Genomic DNA, 20,125 nt, shown 5'->3' with positions numbered 1-20,125 from the left:
GTCTCCTCCAGCACCATAATTCAAAAGCATCAATTCTTTGTGGGAAGAGCATATTTATATTTATATTTAAAAAAAACATGCCTTATTGTTGCTGGGGAGCAGGGACACATATGGCAGCCCATTGGTTTTGTTTGTTTAACCTTTTAACAGATAGCAAAGCAGAAATGCGTTCCAAAGCTCTTTCCACCGCAAGGTACTACAACTCCCAGAAATCATTGCGGCAGCCGGGAGAACGTTGGCCCTGGCGGGTTGAGCGCGCGAGCTTCTGTTGCTGAGATTTCCGGAGCTGCGGGGACCTGGGTTTTGCTGCGATCGGTGTTGCAACCGGCACTGCAGCGCAAGGCGCGGGAGCCAGGAAAGTGGAGGGATCGGGGATCCCAGCTCTCGGTGCATCATCGCTTCCGAGCGCCATGCACAGGTAAAGGCGGATAGGTAGGGGAGCGGATGCAGAGAAATATCAAGGGCGAGCAGATCCCGCCGAAAGCTTAAAGCAGCTTGCGCGCGCTTTTGCCTTTCCTTCCTCCGCTAGGTTCTTCCAGTTAAAGGCTGCAGCCGTCCACACACAGGATAGAGTAGTCCAGCTGCAAAGTGTAAGCCTGTATGCATAGGATCGGGCTGCAATTCATTTGCGGATTGTACCATCCCGCCCACACTCTGCTATTTCTGTAAACACGTTAGCTTCTCTAGATTGATAGCATCCATAAACATCCCTGTTTAAAGTCCTGTCATTCTCTGCAGTCTGCAAGTGCACAAAAGCTAGACTGCCGTAGAGTGCTACTGGTCACACTTCAGAGGTGTTGCATTGCCACTGAGTGCCAAAGCTTGGTCAGGTTTTTAGAAAACAACGACAATAAATGTTTATCTGTACCTAAAGCTTAATGGTTGTGTGGCTGCTCTGTATGCTTTCCTTCTCCCCTTTTCTTACACACCAGTGGAAAATGTGCATATGGGAATCTGCTCAGCAAAATAATAATAATTAGGAACAGATTGTGGGGGACCCTCTAAACCCTGGAAATTAATAAATGGTAGGATTTTAATGATTTGGGATGTGAAGGGAGAAATATAAACTGCAGAGGAATACCTAAGCTAGCTCATGCAAAACAACTTGGCCAAGCTAGGGCCATTAAGAAACAATACAAGGCTATTGAGGGCCATTGGCAATGCAAGAGAACTGCCCTCCCCCCTGCCCTGAGTTGTGAAGGGGGGGGGGTTGGAAGGTTGCCAGGGTTACTGTGTGTTTGAGGTGACAGGGAAAAGGGAGCAAGTGGTTCTGGGAAGAAGGCTGGGATCCATGTTGGGCAGGCTGGCTGCATGCTGGCTTGGAAAGATGCTTGGCTTGGTCTCCAGGGCTGCACTGCTGTGGGGTATCAAGCCTCTCTTGAAATGACCATGCTGTAAGATCTGGATTCCCTCCATGCAGACTGAAGGTATAAATAGGTGAATAAACCATATTTCTTAAAGCTACAACAGTCTCTGTTGTCTCACTTCTCCAAAGGACCACGAACCCTGGGTGAGTACCTGGAACCCCATGGTCTCTTGCTACCGCAAGGCACCCGACTTTTGTAACAATACAAAAATACTTTGTGTGTGTGTCAGAGGCCTCAGAACACCTGTCTAAGGTGTCTGTGCAGTAGCTGTAAGCACAAACCCTTGATTCCATTTCTTCAGGAACTACATGTTATGGGGATCATGCATACATGTATGTTGGTGTGTGCTGTCATATGTTACCTCCTGTGTGAAATGAAATGGATGTTCTCATGTACTCAGGCCTACTGCATAATTGCATGGGATGCTGTTTTATACTGAGTCATCCCTTTTAGCCTCTATTGCATGGGTAGGCAAACTAAGGCCGGGGGCCAGATCCAGCCCAATTGCCTTCTAAATCCGGCCTGTGGACAGTCTGGGAACCAGCGTGTTTTTACATGAGTAGAATGTGTCCTTTTATTTAAAATGCACCTCTGGGTTATTTGTGGGACCTGCCTTGTGTTTTTACATGAGCAGAATTGGTGTTTTTATTTAAAATGCCTCTCTGAGTTATTTGTGGGGCATAGGAATTTGTTCATTTTTTTTTCATAATATAGTCCTGCCCCCCCCCCCCCCAAGGTCTGAGGGACAGTGGACTGAAAAAGTTTGCTGACCCCTGCTCTACTGCAACAGACAGCAATTCTCCAAAGTTCTCAAACACAAGCTTTTCTCAGTCCTGTGTCCTGAAGTCCCCTTAGCTGGAGATGCCAGGGTTTGAACTCAGAAATATCCAGGGTTAAAGACCATATTGCACCACTAACACATCCCTCCCTCATCCATCTATGAGTTCTGTCCAGCAACTCAGTCAATGCAAGGGCTGTTCTTGAGACATGTGAAACAAGTCATCAAAAGGCAAAAAGGGTGATTCCCTCCTATTCAAAGCAAGTCCAACTATTGACTTGCTAGCTGAATGCCATATTGTGCAGTATTCAATGGGTTTGTTTTTTGGTGAGCAGGCAGCCCAACAGTTTTTCAGGCTGTCTAGGACATGTGTAAATGACCTGTCTAGTTTCATACAGTTCTAAAAAATGGATCCCTATTATCTGCTCCCACCACCATCTCGGCCAGTCCCTCTGGTACACCCAGTTTGCACAAGCAGTAAAGTCCTCATTGCCATATTTTGAAGAGCAAAAAAGAGGATGCTATGATGACTCATTTTAAATACCCCTACTATCTGTAGGCTATAGAAGCTGTGATATATTGTTGAGGGGGGCAGGAGAAGAGATGAGGAAAGCAAGTCTTTAGTCATCAGTTATGTCTGTGTCTCATGCCGAAAGAGAAGACATATCCTAGAAAATTACGATTAATTTGACCACCATGGCTGGGATATTTGACCACCGTGGCTGGAATGTGTGACCACTAGCCTCCAGGAGAAGACCACATTTCTCTTTCATGCAATTTTAGAAAACTATAATTTCAGAGGATATCTCTATAGCTCCTTTTTCTGCCTGTGTTGACATGTCTGCTGAATTGCAACCATGGCTTGATACTAAGAGTGTGTCAGTCTGTGTCTGGGCCTTTTTATTTCTTGCAGGAGACATCTCCAGGAAATTCCAGATTCAGGCAGCAACGTCAGGGCTGGTTTCACATGGGGATGGGATCCCAGCAAGACTTCGGAGCTGCTCTCGGGCATGGGAGTGTCTGTTCTTAAGGATAAGCTAGGCAACGAGAACACCCCCCAGGAACTGCTCATGTGCGTGGGACCACCCGCAAAACGGCAGAAAGTGAAGGAAAAGGAATTTACTATTGCCCGCAGACCTAGGCTGCTTCGAGAGGCAGGAGCAGGTAAAATGCGATAACAACAATACATATTCAAGATATAGCTAATTGGTAATGTTAAAGATTAAATGGATGCAAACCTTGCTAAATAAATAAAAGAAGTTGTTCTCGATTTTGTTAATTGCAATACATCTAATGTTTTAATTATTTAATTATTAAGTATGTGTTTTTATTCTTTTTAAAGGAAGATTTTGTATTATTTTATGTCAACTGCTTTTGATTAAGCAGCATATAAATCTTGTTAAATAAATACATTTACAGAGCCCTTGGGTGTGTGTGTGTGTGTGTGTGTGTGTGTGTGTGTGTGTGTGTGAATAGGCTAAGGAGTGTAGGAGATCTTCACAGTTTGTGTGTTTTAACAGTATGAAATGTCTTTATTTTAAAGCTTTTAGCCTTAATAACAGTGTCCCCATTTACATTTTATGTATGGTATCTGTTTTCCCAAACCTCTGCACACAGGAGTCTCTTGGGATTCATTGCCTGATGAACTGCTTCTGGGAATTTTCTCCTATCTGTCCTTGACTGATCTGCTGAAAGTTCCACAGGTTTGCCGGAGGTGGCATCGCCTTTCGTAAGTGCTGGCTGAATACTTAACTCGTATTATTTATTTTTGAATTTATGCCCCAACTTTCTAATAATAATAATAATAATAATACACAAGTCAGTAGAGAGTGACTGACTGGTATTGCTGCTAGCCAGTAGGGAATGCTTGCAGGGGCTGAGACCCAAGAATATCTGTTGGACCGCAAGTTCCCCATCTCTGCTTTAGTGCCTGAAAGAGGGCGTGCTCAGTATGCAAACAAAAACTCTAGAACTCAACCAGAATGGGAGAGCAGTGATCTACTTCCATCAGAAGTTTTAAGCAGTGAAGAGGAAGCCAGAGCTTTGCTATCAGAATTAGGCTGCAATCCTTAAACTAGGGAGTGAACCCCAATAGACACAACGAGGCTCAACGTCTGAGTAAATATGAAGAGGATGCTGTTTCAAGAGCTTGCTAATGGCAACACCTGCCGAAGCTTCCAGTTTGTTTTCTAACCACCCCACAATTTTCCTCCTTTAGGATTGACGAGTCACTCTGGCAGACTCTTGACCTCGCAGGAAAGAATCTGCGGCCAGGTGTGATTGGCCATCTGCTGCCATTGGGTATAACTGCCTTCCGTTGTCCAAGGTCCTGTGTTGGCAACCCTTTGTTCAAAACAAGCAGGTAATGCTGTTCCAAATCCTCCTTTTCCCCCATTTTCTTGCCTTGTATTCAGGCCTGTGCTACCTACTCTCTTGCAAAATCATCATCATCATCATCATCTTTTATTTATACCCCGCCCTCCCCAGCCAAGACCGGGCTCAGGGCAGCTAACACCAAATATAAAACAATTGATTGAAATACAACTTAAAAAACAAGATTAAAATACAACATTAAAATGCAGCCTCATTTCAGCAGAAACTCAAAAACTTTTTCTGGGATGAAAACGTCAAGTCTTCACCAAGGCTAACTATCCAGACTGGTCCTACGTGGGCCAGAAAAAAGCCAGGGAAGTCCCCAAGTTGGAGTTCCGTCACAGAAGGAAAAGGAAAAAAGAAAGAGGGGGAGGGGATCAAGTTAATTCCAAGCCAAAAGCCAGGCAGAACAACTCTGTCTTACAGGCCCTGCGGAAAGAAATCAGATCCTGCAGGGCCCTGGTCTCATGAGACAGAGCGTTCCACCAGGCCGGAGCCAGTGTTGAAAAGGCCCTGGCTCTGGTTGAGGCTAATCCGACTTCCTTAGGGCCCAGGACCTCTAGGGTGTTGCTATTTATGGACCTTAAGGTCCTCCGTGGGGCATACTGGGAGAGGTGGTCCCGAAGGTACAAGGGTCCTAGGCTATAATAGCATAAAACCATAATAGTAGTTATATTCTACTACACCGGGAGCCTTAAGAGAGCTTGTCTACATTTTGACACTGAGAACCAGTGTAGCATTTTGTGTTGGATGAGATAGTGACTGGCCCAAGGTCACCAGGGAGCTTCATGGACTGTTTGAATCTCCCTGGCCTTTGTCCCAAACTCTGACTACTGCACTACATTAATTGATGTTTCTAGATTAATGGTATTTCAATATTAATATGCATTAGCTTGTTGGGTGGCTCATTTTGAATCTTTTCATTGTGGACCCCACATTGCTTTATGCAGCAAAATGAGCTAGTGAAGGCCTGAGATCAGGATTCTGTATTCTACTGAGAAGAATACACCACTTCAGATTGCAAAGAGGGTGTGTGTGTGTCTTCTTTTTTGATTATATTTTAAAACTGCATTCTAAAACTCATTTTGCTTTTCCCCATCTCCCTGCTTCTCCCTTTCTTTTGTAGACCTCTTCGGGTACAGCATCTAGACCTGTCGAATTGTACAATAAAAGTTGGAGATCTCCAAAGTATTCTGTGCAGGTGCCAGGAGCTACAGAACCTCAGCTTGGAAGGCCTTGAGCTTTCTGATGATATAATTAAGTGAGTGGGCCAAAAACCAATCTTTTAACCTTTTTGCACAAGTAGACCTTACCAAATAAATCTGTGCTCTTGGGATTGCTGCATTTCAGGCACACAAGAGTTAATAGATGAAAGCCCCCAAAACCCAGGAAGTATACAAGAATGTGGACCAAAAAGAAGAAGAAATGTATTTCAAAGATGCTAAAACAATGGAGTAGTTTATTGTTGAATGTACCCAACACATTTTGGCAATAATGGCTTATTGTCTCACTTGTGTACAGACTGTTCCCAAGATCTGTGTTTCAAAAAATCTTGCAGGGCCAAAACCTTTCAAGTTTTTGAAAAACAGGCTAAGCCAAGCTTGGGAAATTGTAGTTAGCTTAAACTATGGTTTGTTTAGGAGTTAGGATCAGAAACCATAGTTTAACCAAGAGTTCCTTTGAGGACATTCCCATCTCTTCATCATTGTTGTGCCCCAGTAATGGAGGAGAGTGGAGAGCATGAGAGCTCAAAGCTCATAGTTCATTACTATAGCACTAAACTGCCTTATGTAGAAATCAACCAGTGTTTGCCTATATCACGGGTGGGCAACTGTTTCTCTGTTGAGCACTCCCCTCTTTAGAAGGGGAGAAGTCAGAGCCAAAAGTGAATGGGCACCTCTTTCTGCACCCGGTCTTTTCACCTGCTCCTTCCTCTGTACCCAGCAAGCTGCCAGGCCAGAGAAAGATCACACTCACAGATCTGAACTGCCAGCTTGCAGAGGGCTTTGGAAATATTCTGGCTTCAGAACATTGTAAAAAAGGTAAAGGGACCCCTGACCATTAGGTCCAGTCGTGGCTGACTCTGGGGTTGCGGCGCTCATCTCGCTTTATTGGCCGAGGGAGCCGGTGTACAGCTTCCAGGTCATGTGGCCAGCATGACTAAGCTGCTTCTGGCGAACCAGAGCAGCGCACGGAAACGCCGTTTACCTTCCCGCCGGAGTGGTACCTATTTATCTACTTGCACTTTGACGTGCTTTTGAACTTCTAGGTTGGCAGGAGCAAGGACCGAGCAACGGGAGCTCACGATTCGAACCAGCAACCTTCTGATCAGAACATTGTAGTTAATGCTTAAAAATGTTTCCATGTGAAGGAGTGCAGTGTGGACATTGGAAGGTATATCATCAGCCTCTTGCAGTTTTCCCTACTGCTCCCGCAGGTGCTGGTGTGGAGACTGGCTTTGTGCACAGGCAGTTTAATGTCTTATTTCTTCTCACCTTTCAGAAATATAGCACACAACCCCTGTTTGGTGCGACTAAACCTGTCTGGATGCTCTGGGTTCTCTGCAGAAGCCTTGGAGACAATGCTGGACAGTTGCCCCAGGTAGTAAAAGTTCATTGACTTATGCAAGAAGCAACAGTAGATTTAGCACTGGCACGATGCAGACAAACTGGATATAGCAGAAACTCTTAACCAAGAAATCTGTTTTCACTCTTCTGTCGTTCTGCTGAGCCATAAAATGAGTGTTAAATAGTTTTTTGTATACAGTGGTACCTCGGGTTAAGTACTTAATTTGTTCTGGAGGCCCATACTTAACCTGAAACTGTTCTTAACCTGAAGCACCACTTTAGCAAATGGGGCCTCCTGCTGCCACCGCGCCGCCGGAGCATTTCTGTTCTCATCCTGAAGCAAAGTTCTTAACCTAAAGCACTATTTCTGGGTTAGCGGAGTCTGTAACCTGAAGCATATGGAACCTGAAGCATATGTAACCTGAGGTACCACTGTAGACTGTTCTTGCTTATTTCTGCAAAGTTTTCTGCAAATTTTATTTCTGCAAATTAGTTTTTACTCGACCTGTTTGTTCCTTTAAAGAAATAAGTTTCATTAAAGGCCTTCAACATATAATACAATATAAACCAAACAAAGCTAACATCTAAAAAGAGCAGAATAATAAAAAGGAAAAGAGGACACCCACCCAACTTGTTTGCTCTGAATAGTCGACACTTAGTTCTGATTAGGCTTGTTCATTCACTTTCCTGGCAATGGACATTTCATCCACTTATTGGTAGGAACAAATTAGCCCATTTCTCTGTAAGCTTAAGAGCAAATGCAGCTTTAACATCTGGTATTACTGGGGTAAGAGGGATTCTCATTTGCCTTAACAACATGACAGTGTCCTGGAACATAGGAGGCAGCTTTATACATAGCCTGGCAGTTTATCCATCTAGATTAATGCTACCTACACTGACTGGCAGCAGCTGTCCAGAATATCAGACTGGTTTCCCCCCAACCGTCCTTGGAAATGTTGAGGCTTGGTCCTTCTGAAAGCCCACAAGCAGGACAGGAAAGTGATAGCCCTCTCCTTTTGTTTGTAAGCAACAATTTGGAGACATGCTGCCTCTGATCCTATAGGTGAAAAGCCATCCTGAATAATAGCCCTTGACAGCTTTCTCCTCCGTGAATTTGTCTCATGTCCTTTTGAAGCCATCAGATTAGTGGCCATCAACATGTCTTATGACTGAATTGTGTGCCTTCATTATGTGTGGGGAACACTTTCTATTGATAAACTTTGTTGTATAAACCAGGGTGTGTATTTTTTTAAAAAAAGTTAAGATTTCCATTTATATCGTGTTTGGGTTTTTGTTTCTTTCTGGCACCTAGAAAATGGATAGTGAAGTTGTGTCCCTCCAGTCTTTTTCTAGATTACAATTTCCACCATCCCTGACCATTGGCATTGCTGGCTGGGCCTGATGGGAGTTGGGAGTCCAGAACATCTATCTGGAAGGCCACAGATCCCCCCACCATAATAAACAAATAATAAATGAACATGTGTCTTGAAAGTAATGTTTTCTCAACTTGTACACAGGTTGGAAGAGCTGAACTTGGCCTGGTGTGACTTCACAGTTGATCACGTGAAAGCAGCAGTCAGCCACATTTCTCCAACGGTAACACAGCTGAACCTCAGTGGATACAGACAGAATCTACTGATGCCAGGTGAGAGGCCAGTTTCGGCTTGAAACTAGCTTGCTCGAGTAACCTACCATCCACACTTGGAAGCCAGCCGTGTGAATAACTCTAGTCTTCTATTACAGTAAATTTTGGGAATGAAGCAAACTTGCAAGAAGAAACGTTTTAAGATAATATGAAATGTATGCCTACAGCTGCAGAAACAAGAGTATCGAAATGCGTAACTTTAAGGCATTTTTATCTCTAGGCAAAAACTGTACTGCCTGTTGATGTGTGATGACCAGATTGCATTTGATTTTTCATTTCAGATATCAAAACATTAACTGAGAGGTGTTCCAGTCTAGTCCATTTAGATTTAAGGTAAGAATTTGAGTGTTAACAACACACACACACACAGCCCCATAGTTGTGTCTCTGAAGTCCTGTGCTAAGGAATAAATCAAGGTCATCAACACAAGGATTTCTGCTAGTGCAATGGGACTTTCCTGTGCCCTCCCCTGATTTGCTCCAGAGGGTTGGGGGAACCCATAGAACAAATTTATGGGTTATGCAGTCAGCAGAGAATGTTCCACTGTGCAAAAGTAGAAACCATTGCACCAACAGAATGTTTACATAGCGCTACTTTCGGTGCAGCCCAGTAGTACTACAGTCATACCTTGGATCTCGAACACCTTGCAGCTCAAACGTTTTGGTTCCTGGACGCCGCAAACCCAGAAGTGAGTGCTCCAGTTTGCGAACTTTTTTGGAAGCCCAACGTCCGACGCGACTTCTGATTGAGTGCAGGAAGCTCCTGCAGCCAATTGGAAGCTACGCCTTGGTGGTCGAACATTTTTGGAAGTCGAATGGGCTTCCGGAACAGATTCCAACCAAGGTACGACTGTATTTTGAGTCAAATCATGTACCAAGTCTGAGTAGTAGAACAGGCTAAGGGCTGCATGGACTTGGGGTTCAACCCACAATGGTCTGTATGTCAAAGTGGGTGTGCACATTTAAAATAACATTCTGTTTTGAAAGTGACAGATCGGGGGGGTTCACAAAAACCTTTCAGCTGTCCAGATTTACAGCAGGGGACTCATGGGGAGTGATAAGTAAAAACCTGTTTTCCCCCAAATTTTCTTTTTTTAAAAAAAAGGAATAGACAGATTTGTGAGGCCACAAAAAAACACTGGCATCACAGGAGGGGAATGGAAGCAAATGCCTGCAAGTTCCTGTGTGAGATTGGGAGGGGTGGCCAACGCAACTGTTTCTAAGCAGGCAGCGAGTGCCAGTCTTGCTGCTCAAAGCAACTGTGGACCCTCTCTTCTCCAAAGGAAATCTCCTATTTCCATCATCTCCCAAAAATCTGCATGAGAGCATACACAGCATGAGGAACTTTTAAATGGGGATTATTTTGGACATAGGAAGTGTCTTCTTGTGATGCCCACTTGCTCCAAGCCACCTTTTAAATGGATGAGAGGTTGCCCTTTAGTGATAGAGTGCCCTCCATAAAACGTCAGCTCCCATAGACCTCCCTTCTTCCAAGCAGTCTCCATAAATTCAGTTTCTGTACAGTACTTGGGATAACTGGAAACTAGTCTGCAAAACTATGATTGTGCTAAATATGTTCCTTTGTTATTCTGCTAGCCTGCCAAGCTTATATATGCAGAGGCTGGAGTTCTTAAATCAGTTGCTGTTTTTTATTACAGTGACAGTGTTATGTTGAAGCCCGATTGCTTTCAGTATTTCCACCATCTGGCGTCTCTTGAACACCTGGGTCTTAGTCGATGCTATCAGATACCTCCTGCAGCCCTACTGTGAGTAATGTTAACTACTTCAAGTCAATAAAAGCAGAAGGTGTTATTCAACTAAGTTTGAGTATACCCAGTGAAAATAGACTGCTCCATCCTTTCATGCAAGCCATATCTGCCCCCCGCTTCCCACAATATTTGCGCTTTCTCTTCGTTCTAGCTTATCAGGGACATCTCACCATTGAAAGGGCTGCTCATCACCTTAAATCTTTGCTGCCAACGTTTATTTCCTAGCCTGTTGCACCTCACCTTTTCCTGAGTTGTTTTATATCTTAAATAGTATAAGACTGTGTTATTAAGGAACATGTAACAAGTTAAGAAAAGGGTGTCCATAGGCTTGTTAGGAGTGCATAAGTGCGTTCTGCCATTATTTAGCATAGTGGGATCCAGTTCTCGTTGGCATGTCGTCCTCCAAATTTCCACTTCGTTAGCAAAGCCCAAGCCACAAGGTACATATTCATTGGTTTGCATGCCTAGTAATGTTGTTCGACAGATGGATGTTGGAGTTTCTGTAGCTTTGCTAACCTGTGAACCGCCTCCTGTTATGTGGCAACCAGAAATCTCGGTTTCTGCCTAAGGGGCTTCTTGTTCATTTTAAGAGGGGAGGAGAATGAATATTCACCTCTCAGTAACATATATATTAACCAAGCTGGTTACAAGGAATGGGGATGCTGCAGAGCAGGGTGGGTTTGGGGTATCTTGCCATCCTCCTGTCTTTCTTTGTTTTTGGCAGAGTATGACATGTGCTGCTGTACCCTTAATTCAACCCCCAAGATCACAAACTCCAGAAACACTGCAAAGCATTTGCTTGGGCAAGAACCCCCTTCTCATGCAACCTATTCTGTCATCTGGTAGTAAAATGGACCTTAGGCAAGGATGGTTAGGGGCACAGCCTTTGCTGTACGGCTCATGCTGCCACTGTATTTCAGATCTGACGAATTGCATTTTCCAGTTCCCTGTGGTTCTGTTCACTTAACTTTCCTTTTTTTGTTGTTGTTATAGTGAACTTGGTGACATAGCCACACTCAAAACACTCCAGGTTTTTGGAATAGTGACTGCCAGCTCCCTTCAACTCTTGAAGGCAACACTTCCTCGCCTAAAGATCAACGTCTCCCATTTTACACCTATTGCAAGGCCAACCGTTGGTTGTAAAAGGAACGAACAGATTTGGGGGATCCAATGCAGACTGAGCTTGAAAAGTCCAGTTGGTTTTTAAAATGGCTTGAAAGACATTTTTAGCTACTACCAAGAGCTGTGATGCATCCTCGAAGGACGGTTGAGTTCATAGGTTGTGTTTTAATCTTGTTTTATTTTGTGACACGCGCTGCAGTTCACAACTTTCTAAATGGACTTAGATCAGTTTGTGTGCAAGCGCTGTCAATCATACTTCTGCTGAACTGTATTAAAAACCTGCTAATTATGTACAAATAGTTGACATTAAGCAACATGAACCCCATGCTTTTCGAAACACTATTGAAAAACAAGCTAAGTGTGATTTTTAAATATTAAAACGCTCAAAAATTTTATATACTGTTTCAGCTCTATAGCTAAACTACTCCTGTGGCAATTTTATCAATGGTCTCACACACAACTGCACTCTTGTAAGAAGGTGGCTTCAAGTTCTTGAAACTACCATTTTCAGAGGTTCTCCCCTCTTTTCTGGTTGAGATGATATATTGATCTGAGCTAGAGAATATTTGGAGGGACTGGGGGGTAGTCTGTAGTTCTAACTGGCACTAGCATTTCTTACTGTGTTCAACCTTTTTCTCTGTGTGGAAAGTTAACTGAAGCCAACTTTGGAGGAGAACTGTGCACACAATCCCAATATAGTCTTAGGTGAAAGAATAGCAGGCTCTGTTAAATAAAATAAAATGGAAAGTAATGATGGAAGGCCTTTAAAACCATGTGAGATGAAACTTTACTGGCAATAATGCGAATATGTACTTTGAAGTTCGTGCTTGGAATAAGGCATTTAGCTGAACTATTTAATTCAATGCACCACTGAGATTTATGTTGCTCACTCCTCACTCATCCTTTGAAGTGTAATAGCTGTCAAATAGCCAACACTACTGCTCTTCTTTCTTAAGAGAGAGGAGTTAGTGCTGTGTTCACTCTTCATATGCTTTATAATTCCTCAGAATGTGTTTATCTGTTTCCTAAATTCACAGATACACTGGGGCTATTTAAATCTTAGTCAGTGTTCAGTGATGGCAGTTGAACATCACATTATAGAAGAAAAAACATTCCACAATTGCACAGATATGTGGCTACTCTCTTTCCCTGCCTCCAAAATGAATAACGAAGATGTGGGAGGTAAAACTGAAAAGCAGTGGGCAGTGTTAGCATTTTCTTTAAGATCTATTTGTTCTCCCCAATCTAGACCAATCTGTGTAGAATACTTTTAATTGTATACTTTATACTGACAATTGATGAAGAATCACTATAGGGGTGGTTTTTCCCCCACTAGTAGCACTGACAAGTACATAATTTCAGTAGTAAAAGCAACTTTCACATTTAAGATAGTGCTATTGGGATTCATAAGGAACTGCATAGGTTTGTGTTTTTACCTTGTATTTTCATGTGAACTGCTCTGAAATTTACAGATGAAGGACAGTATTCTATCTATATCTACATCTGTATCTATATCTATATATATATATGGCCAAGAACACTGTCTAACAAGTATTGGAGATTTACATCTGAAGTGGTATTCAAGCATCAGAGACACATAAAATACTTCCAAAACACTAGCTCACCTTTATTACATTAATTGCTATCCACCTCATACATTATTTCTCAGTAACACCAAATATCAACACCTTTATTTAGTAAGATGCGGAATCCTGGTTAAAATATTAACAGGAACACTTTAGTCCAGGATGCTAGAATTAGACCATTTTAGGAGGGGATAGGTTGGCTTTCATACTTGCACACATTTCACATATAAAATTGCCTTATCAGCTCCCTTAACACCAAACAATTTATACAGAAATACATCTTTAAATAGCTTGAATTGTCTTTCTAAAGATTGTCTTGTTTTTATGAACATTCTTCACCCCCTGTTCCCATTAGAGCCAAAGTACATGTTAAGCTGTGAGACCTGTGATTGATCTGGATTTTTGTGTGTGTGCATTTTTTAATCACACCAAATATAGCCATGGTGGTTATAATTAGAGCAGTCCAACAGGGAACCAACACCACAACTGCCCACACCGCTTTCACATGCTATATCCTACTTTGCAGGGCAAAAGGGGGGTGGGGGAATAAACAGATGAGCCTGTACTGTAACCTGTATTTCCCCATTTCTTGGAACCAGATTTGTTGCATCTAGTCATCAGAACAAAGTAAGTGGATCCACTTCACAAGCAAACAATTTGGAAGGGTGGCGCTAGCACAAAGTACAGTCTCTTTCAAGCAAGGCTCAACACAAATTGTGGCTCATGTCCTACCTCTGTTCTTATACCATGCAGCACTCCTTTCCAAAGATTTCTTTTTTAAACTAGAGGGGAGATAAGAGGTCAAAAAGCACCTCCACGCACACAGGAAAGTGCCCATGATTTGTAGCAGGAAATGCTCTAAGCATAACCTGCCGCCACATTCTCAAGTCCACAGGTACCTTTTCAATGGCTACTATCCCCACTCCCCATAATAATGATTTTTTTGGCTTAGGGAGGGGGTTGGCTGAAAGAGGAGTGGTTGATAAAGTTCAGGGTAAACCCCCAATAAGCTCACTAAAACAAAAACCCACACCTTATGATTTTATAAATGTTTGACACAGACACTCAAAAAACTCTAGTACAATGCTTGCCTGTCACAAACCAAGACCAGTAGAGGGCACCCAGGAACACTTCAAATGTGCAATAATAGTATAGTATTTTATTTTATCATCTGTGCAAATTCACAGTTCAGATCACCCCGAAGGACAGCTACCATTTGATCTTTTTTCCGTTTGAAGGTCTGCATTACATTTAAACTATTGTTTTTGGCTAATAGGTTTGAGTAAGCAATTTCCCTTGCTTACAACTTTGTAAGCTTCTTGCCTAAGTACTTGTCTTTATATAAAACACTTTAAAGACTTCATCACTTTGGCACGGTAGAAGATAATAGAGTATTTTATTTGGAGAGCCATGATCTATTTGCCTCATGGGTACAGAATCCCCACACAGCCCTGCTTCCCCATCCCTTCACTTTATGTGTATTGGCAGTGGGACAGAACACAGGAAACATGGGATATGTGCATATGTAGGGGAAGGCTCTGGTGAGACCTATCAGAATTTTTCAAGTACAGGCATTAGCCCCATGGTGTGGGTTGATCATGCTCCAAGTTTAGTCATTTAAAATTTAGATCGAGAAGTTCATAAAACAGTTGCAATCTCGGTGGACGAATTTCACAGCTTTCTCCATTTCAAATTATTACAGCACCTTTTCACATTCTGTGGTTACTATTCCCCATCTTAAATTGATTTACTTGGAAGCAGGTTCCACTGAATTCAGTGGACCCACTACATTTCCAAACAATCTGTAAAGCCCCAGCCGTACCAATACAGATCACTGGATACTTCGACTGATGGGAAATTTTGTACAATACATATTTTAAGTGGGAGCTTTCAAGACTCCATTAAGTTCTTCACAGTGCAGTTTAAGGAGCTAGTATAATGGCGTCACTTTTTCTTTTCTTAAAAGGTGGCCTTGTAAAATAGACTTACACCATCTTTTCAAAACTGCTTCTGAACTTTAACTTTTGATGTTACGTTCTGAAGACATAAGGTTATTTGAACTTCTTATTGTGTACTTTAAACAGGCCTCATCATTTACCTGACTCACGCCGAGGGTTCATTACCACTATTTGAAATGTAAACAGTGAATGCATTGGGCAGTATTCTCAAAAAACTGCACTGTGCATGGGTTTAGTAGCATCAACCAATAAACTACACAATACACTACTGAATACCGTGTTTGCAGATAATCATATGGCTAGTTCAAAGAAACAATGGTGTGTAGTTAGCTCTAAGTCACAGTTCTACGGTTTGTAATGCCTTATCTACATAGCAGAAGAGCATGAGTTCCAGCAATGTGAAATTTGCTCAAATTGGTCACAATCATGTAATTTAAAAAACACTGGATACAGGCTGCATTGAAAAATGAGTACTTTTCAAAATGTCCAAGTATTTCCTCAATGCACAAGTGGAGTTTCTCCCCCCCCCCCCCCGTTGTACCCATTTCATAAAGCATTCAGTGTCTTACAAACTGCATTTTAAAAAGGAATGGTATGTATTTTCACTAATTAGCCCTGGTAAGCAGGGGACTTATTTGTGCGGGAAGGGATGGCAGAAAAGCATCCTTCTGACATGGCTGGGAGGCTTTGTAATTTGCCTTGTCACTTGGCTATGACATTGCTCACGCTCTTCCCCCAGCAAAAACGGGGCTTCAGCATGGACCACAGGAACTTCTCCCTTCCGGTCTACTCCTGGGTCATAACTTAGAGGCCCAATCAGGAACCCAGACAGTGCCAAATTAAATAAATGGAAGTTCAAGACCGAGTGCCAAAAATCATTACTATATGCTTTCTGGTGGGGAAATTTATCACAAATCTACCATAACACATTTTTCAAAACACAGCTGAAACTGTTGGCAAGCCAGATTTTCAACAGGTAGTGGGGATAATCTCAAGTGAGTTTTATTCTTGCTATTGAACAGGTGGACAATCTGTGGCCCTCCAGATGTTGCTGGTCCCAGCCAGGGCTGATGGAAGTTGCAGTCCAGCAACATCTGGAAAGCCATAGGTTCCTCATATAGAAAGTAGGCACAACATCAAACTGGTGAGTTTGGGGAGCTTAGACACAAGATGCTGGGTTTATGGTACTGAACTGTAGAAAAACTAAAGCAATGGAAACCATTACAATCAAACATGACCAATCAGAAAAGTAAAATTCTTGGGTGTATACAAAAGGGTTACTTTTGGGTAGCTAAATTCAAAAACTGACCTAACCTTTTTGCTTAATTACTTTTAACATAATTTGCTTTTAGAAACCAATGAAATACATATGGGGGAGGGGGGAATCAAGGCATTTTGCAGAATCAGTACTAAATAGCTACTACAGAACTGTACAGTTTATTAACACCAACTTGTTCCAAGCCCTGTCTTAGGTTTTAAAGTATCCTGCCAGATTCATTAAGATTTTGAAGAGTCGCGATTTTGCTGGCTTCACAAACACTGGTTTTCCAAGAATTACTCATCCGAAAGGAATGAAAAGCCGTTTCAATTGTTGTTTCCCAATGTCTGTCTATATGAAAGAGCAAGTTTCACATTTGAAATGAGGCAGCATCCCTTCTTTGAATTGTGAGTAGTTCAAACTTTGTCTTCATTCGTCTAGCAAAACAGTACGCAGTGCATCTTCTGTATTGATCAATATTGACGCTATTGCTCCATCATTAAATTCAAATGAAGTTCCTCCATCTACAACCATACAGGCATCCCAGCAACGAGAGCGAATGCAAACTCTGAAAATACATTTAAAGAACACTACTACAGACCTACAAATCAAGCAAACAGTTTCATTTACAATGGGAGCTAGAAGGAATACACTATTTTACAAAAGTCATGCTTGAGTAATTTTATCACTATTAATCTCTACACTATTGGAAGTAAAATCAGGTCATACCTACTTAACCAATTAAAAATGAAAATCCATTTACTGGTATGCTAGTTTTAAGATCTCATCTGTCAAATGACACCCTACTCAGCTGCCCAATTTAACCAACAGCAAAATACAGATACTATGTCAGAATCGTATTCCACAAATGTGCATTTGTTCCTAATAACTTATCTTTAAACTTGGGGGGGGGGGCTGTTGAAAAGCTTAATGCTTCAGGATGTGTAGAAAGGAAAGCAGTATTAAATAAAGCTTCCAACCGTTGAGGGATTCATGACTGGTTCACATACATGTACATGCATTTGGGATGAGCAACAGTATTAAACCTGCAGACTGAAAGTCCCTCTGAACTAATGCAAAGTAAGATCACACCATGCTGGCTGGGACTGATAGGAGACTAACAACATCTGGAGGGCCACAGGCTTCCCATCCCTGCTTTAAAACATTAAACCATATTAATATCTAATAATATAATTACTATTCTGTGTTTTGGATGAGGGGAGGGAACCCTGGTGTAAAAACTATTCCATCAGAAACACCAGGAAGGTATTTTCTGCTTCTCTATAGCTAAGCTAAAATGAAGGAAAGATAATACTGGCAAAAATATTTTTTTTTTTTGGGGGGGGGGGGAGGCAAGATTATAGGATAAAGCTAATGTTAACAGCCCTGCCTTTAGACTTGCTAGGCAGAGCTACCCACTCTAAAATGGCCTTCTCCAAAGATGCAGGAAGACAAGATCTGACCAACACAATTAGGAAGGAAAGATCCATGGAATGGTATACTATGAGTTAAGGAAACTCTAGATTTAACTTTTAAAACAGTATTTATTCCTCACGATTTCAAAGATGCAATGGGTCACCTTGATGCTTACTGGATAGCCGCGTCAGTCAAACTGGGAACCATGATTATGATATGGTAAAATGAAATAAAAAATCCATTTCAATCACAGGATTGAAAGTAGGATTCCTATTCTCTGAAAAACTGTAGTTACATATTTTGTCACAATCTTGAATTTAAACCAAACACCTGCAGTCAATACTTACTTTGAAGCAAAACCCCGTTGTCGACTACTTGAAAAAACGCGGTTTGAAATAGGTTCCCGTATACTAAAAAACATCTTGGGTTCCTCTGGACTGTACAGTAGTGATTCATTATATCCATTTGTTACTGAAAGCACACAGATTAGATAATCAGCTTCTGCACGTGTGTGAAGCAATAAATAGTAAGTTCTCAAATCAGCTGAGCTTTTAATGGCTAGACTTTTGTTTTTTAAATAACAAATGACTTACACTCCTATTCTGAAAGATTTGTGAAAATATATTTGCCTGCATATTCTATTTTCACTCTAATTATGAGGATTTTAAAAACTGTTAGCCTGTCCTATCGAAGAACTGAGTAACATTAGATGTGAAAGCTAAATACATAATATAATGTCCATTTCTACAATTCTGAAAAACAAAGTCCTGTGCAAAAGTTAAAAGGAAACATTTTGCCCATAAGCTCAGAAACTATGATAAAGTCAAATATACCTTTCTGTACAAGTTCCTTGTTCAATGGAAGCCTTAAGCTGTCATAACTTTTAGCTGTTGAAAAAAAAGGAAGAATTAGACACAATTCTTCTATTAGATACAATTATCTTTTGCATTTGCTGGTCAATAGTTATGGTGCTGGTAACTCACCAATCTTAAGGATTTCTTCCACAGCCTGATTTGCTACCTTGTTGATATTAAAAGACCTACAAACAGAAATAAAAACAAGGATTTTATTATACAGTATTTTTATATGGCTTCCCACCAACAAATGTTCTTTGGGTAGCTTACTGAATAATATTAGGATACATTTAAAATGCAACAAAAACTGAATTTTACTGTCCAAAAAAGCTTTGCACCAGTAAAATAAATAAATAAAATCATTAGCAGCTCAGATTAAAAGTTGTTTTTAAAGCCCTTCATCTGACACTGAAAAGATCACAGATGAAGTGCCAGGTGACCCCTCTTGGAGGCTATAATGTAGCTAGGATGCTACCATGGAGAAGATCTTCTCCCCAGTTGCCACCTGCTTCCTTTCACTTGGCAGGGACACATGGAGCAGGGCTTCTGAATAGAATATTCAGATACAGGAAGTATTTATGTGGAAGAAGGTACTTCTTAAGGACCTGGACTAGCTCCAGCTGGGAGACTTCCCAAACCTTTCTCTAGCATTCTCTACTGTCTTAAATGTAGAGGATTTTAAAAACTGGGAGCCAATTTCTAGCTGAAAAGCAGGAGAGAAAAAATACTTGCATAACCTCAATGGAACAGATTTTATGTCAACTGGAAGCAACACTAACATTTCCTTTCAACTCCTTACTACAACTTCTGACTTCAAACAAACCCTAAACTTGAAATCTCCTAAACACTGGAAAGTATCAACCCAACAGGAATTTGAGCAGCGCACAGAAACGCCGTTTACCTTCCCGCCAGAGTGGTACCTATTTATCTACTTGCACTTGGACATGCTTTCGAACTGCTAGGTTGCATGGGAAGCATTCAAGCATCCTCACCTTAATTTTGAAGAACTACAGTCCCAGAGGTGTACCATGTATTGGCATTCAAATTGGTTATTTGTCTACACATGTAGCACACTCTAACATTATTACAGAATTTAGAGACTAAAACCACAATTTAATGAATCACATAACTTTGGATACCCATTTTTAAAATTACCACCATCCCATTTTCTGTTTCCCTAACAACAGTAGCCACCAGTCCTGCATTAACAAAGTGCTTTGGAAGCTGGAATTTCAAAAGAAGCCACAATTTAGCATGGGGAAGTTGCATCCTTTGCAAAGGAAAAAAAAAACCTGCTTGGCACCCAGAAGCCAAACAACTCAACACAATACATGTCAACTCAAAATTAAGATTCATTGGATTTAATGGATCTAATTTCCAGGCAAGTTGGTATAGAATTGCAGCTTGATAGAACTCAAGTGTACTTGATCATT

General features: G+C 41.5%; 2 protein-coding genes across 7 annotated transcripts in view; one reads left to right on the top strand and one right to left on the bottom strand.

The window, feature by feature from the left end:
* The first annotated feature begins 201 nt into the window (after window positions 1-201).
* Window positions 202-14,231, top strand: SKP2 (S-phase kinase associated protein 2). Of its 2 annotated transcripts, none has more exons than XM_083703633.1 (10): window positions 202-418; window positions 3,059-3,309; window positions 3,766-3,874; window positions 4,364-4,507; window positions 5,645-5,779; window positions 7,021-7,119; window positions 8,603-8,730; window positions 9,012-9,063; window positions 10,388-10,495; window positions 11,492-14,231. In XM_083703633.1, exons 1-10 carry the CDS (start codon window positions 411-413, stop codon window positions 11,703-11,705), a joined length of 1,248 nt encoding a protein of 415 aa, XP_083559759.1. In that variant the 5' UTR covers window positions 202-410; the 3' UTR covers window positions 11,706-14,231. The 2 variants fall into 2 exon arrangements, with proteins under 2 accessions (XP_083559759.1, XP_083559758.1); XM_083703632.1 differs by having other exon boundaries at window positions 204-418; window positions 3,763-3,874.
* NADK2 (NAD kinase 2, mitochondrial) overlaps window positions 13,224-20,125 on the bottom strand; it is a 25,675-nt gene continuing 18,773 nt past the window's right edge. For all 5 annotated transcript variants that reach the window (XM_083703598.1, XM_083703599.1, XM_083703602.1 and 2 more), the window contains 4 exons: window positions 18,822-18,877; window positions 18,672-18,725; window positions 18,186-18,309; window positions 13,224-16,990 (listed from right to left, as the gene is read on the bottom strand). In XM_083703598.1, the coding sequence (XP_083559724.1) occupies window positions 16,852-16,990; window positions 18,186-18,309; window positions 18,672-18,725; window positions 18,822-18,877 (373 nt within the window). In that variant the 3' untranslated portion in view covers window positions 13,224-16,851. The remainder of the gene's footprint in view (window positions 16,991-18,185; window positions 18,310-18,671; window positions 18,726-18,821; window positions 18,878-20,125) is intronic.

Source organism: Podarcis gaigeae (assembly GCF_964106915.1).
Source record: "Podarcis gaigeae genome assembly, chromosome: 11".
NCBI lineage: Eukaryota > Metazoa > Chordata > Lepidosauria > Squamata > Lacertidae > Podarcis > Podarcis gaigeae.
This window is presented reverse-complemented; position numbering and strand designations above follow the sequence as displayed.

Coding starts and splice junctions, on each gene's coding strand:
- SKP2 (XM_083703632.1), top strand. Junction 4,508..5,644: donor CCTTTGTTCAAAACAAGCAG/GTAATGCTGTTC, acceptor TTTCTTTTGTAG/ACCTCTTCGGGTACAGCATC. Junction 5,780..7,020: donor CTTTCTGATGATATAATTAA/GTGAGTGGGCCA, acceptor CTCACCTTTCAG/AAATATAGCACACAACCCCT.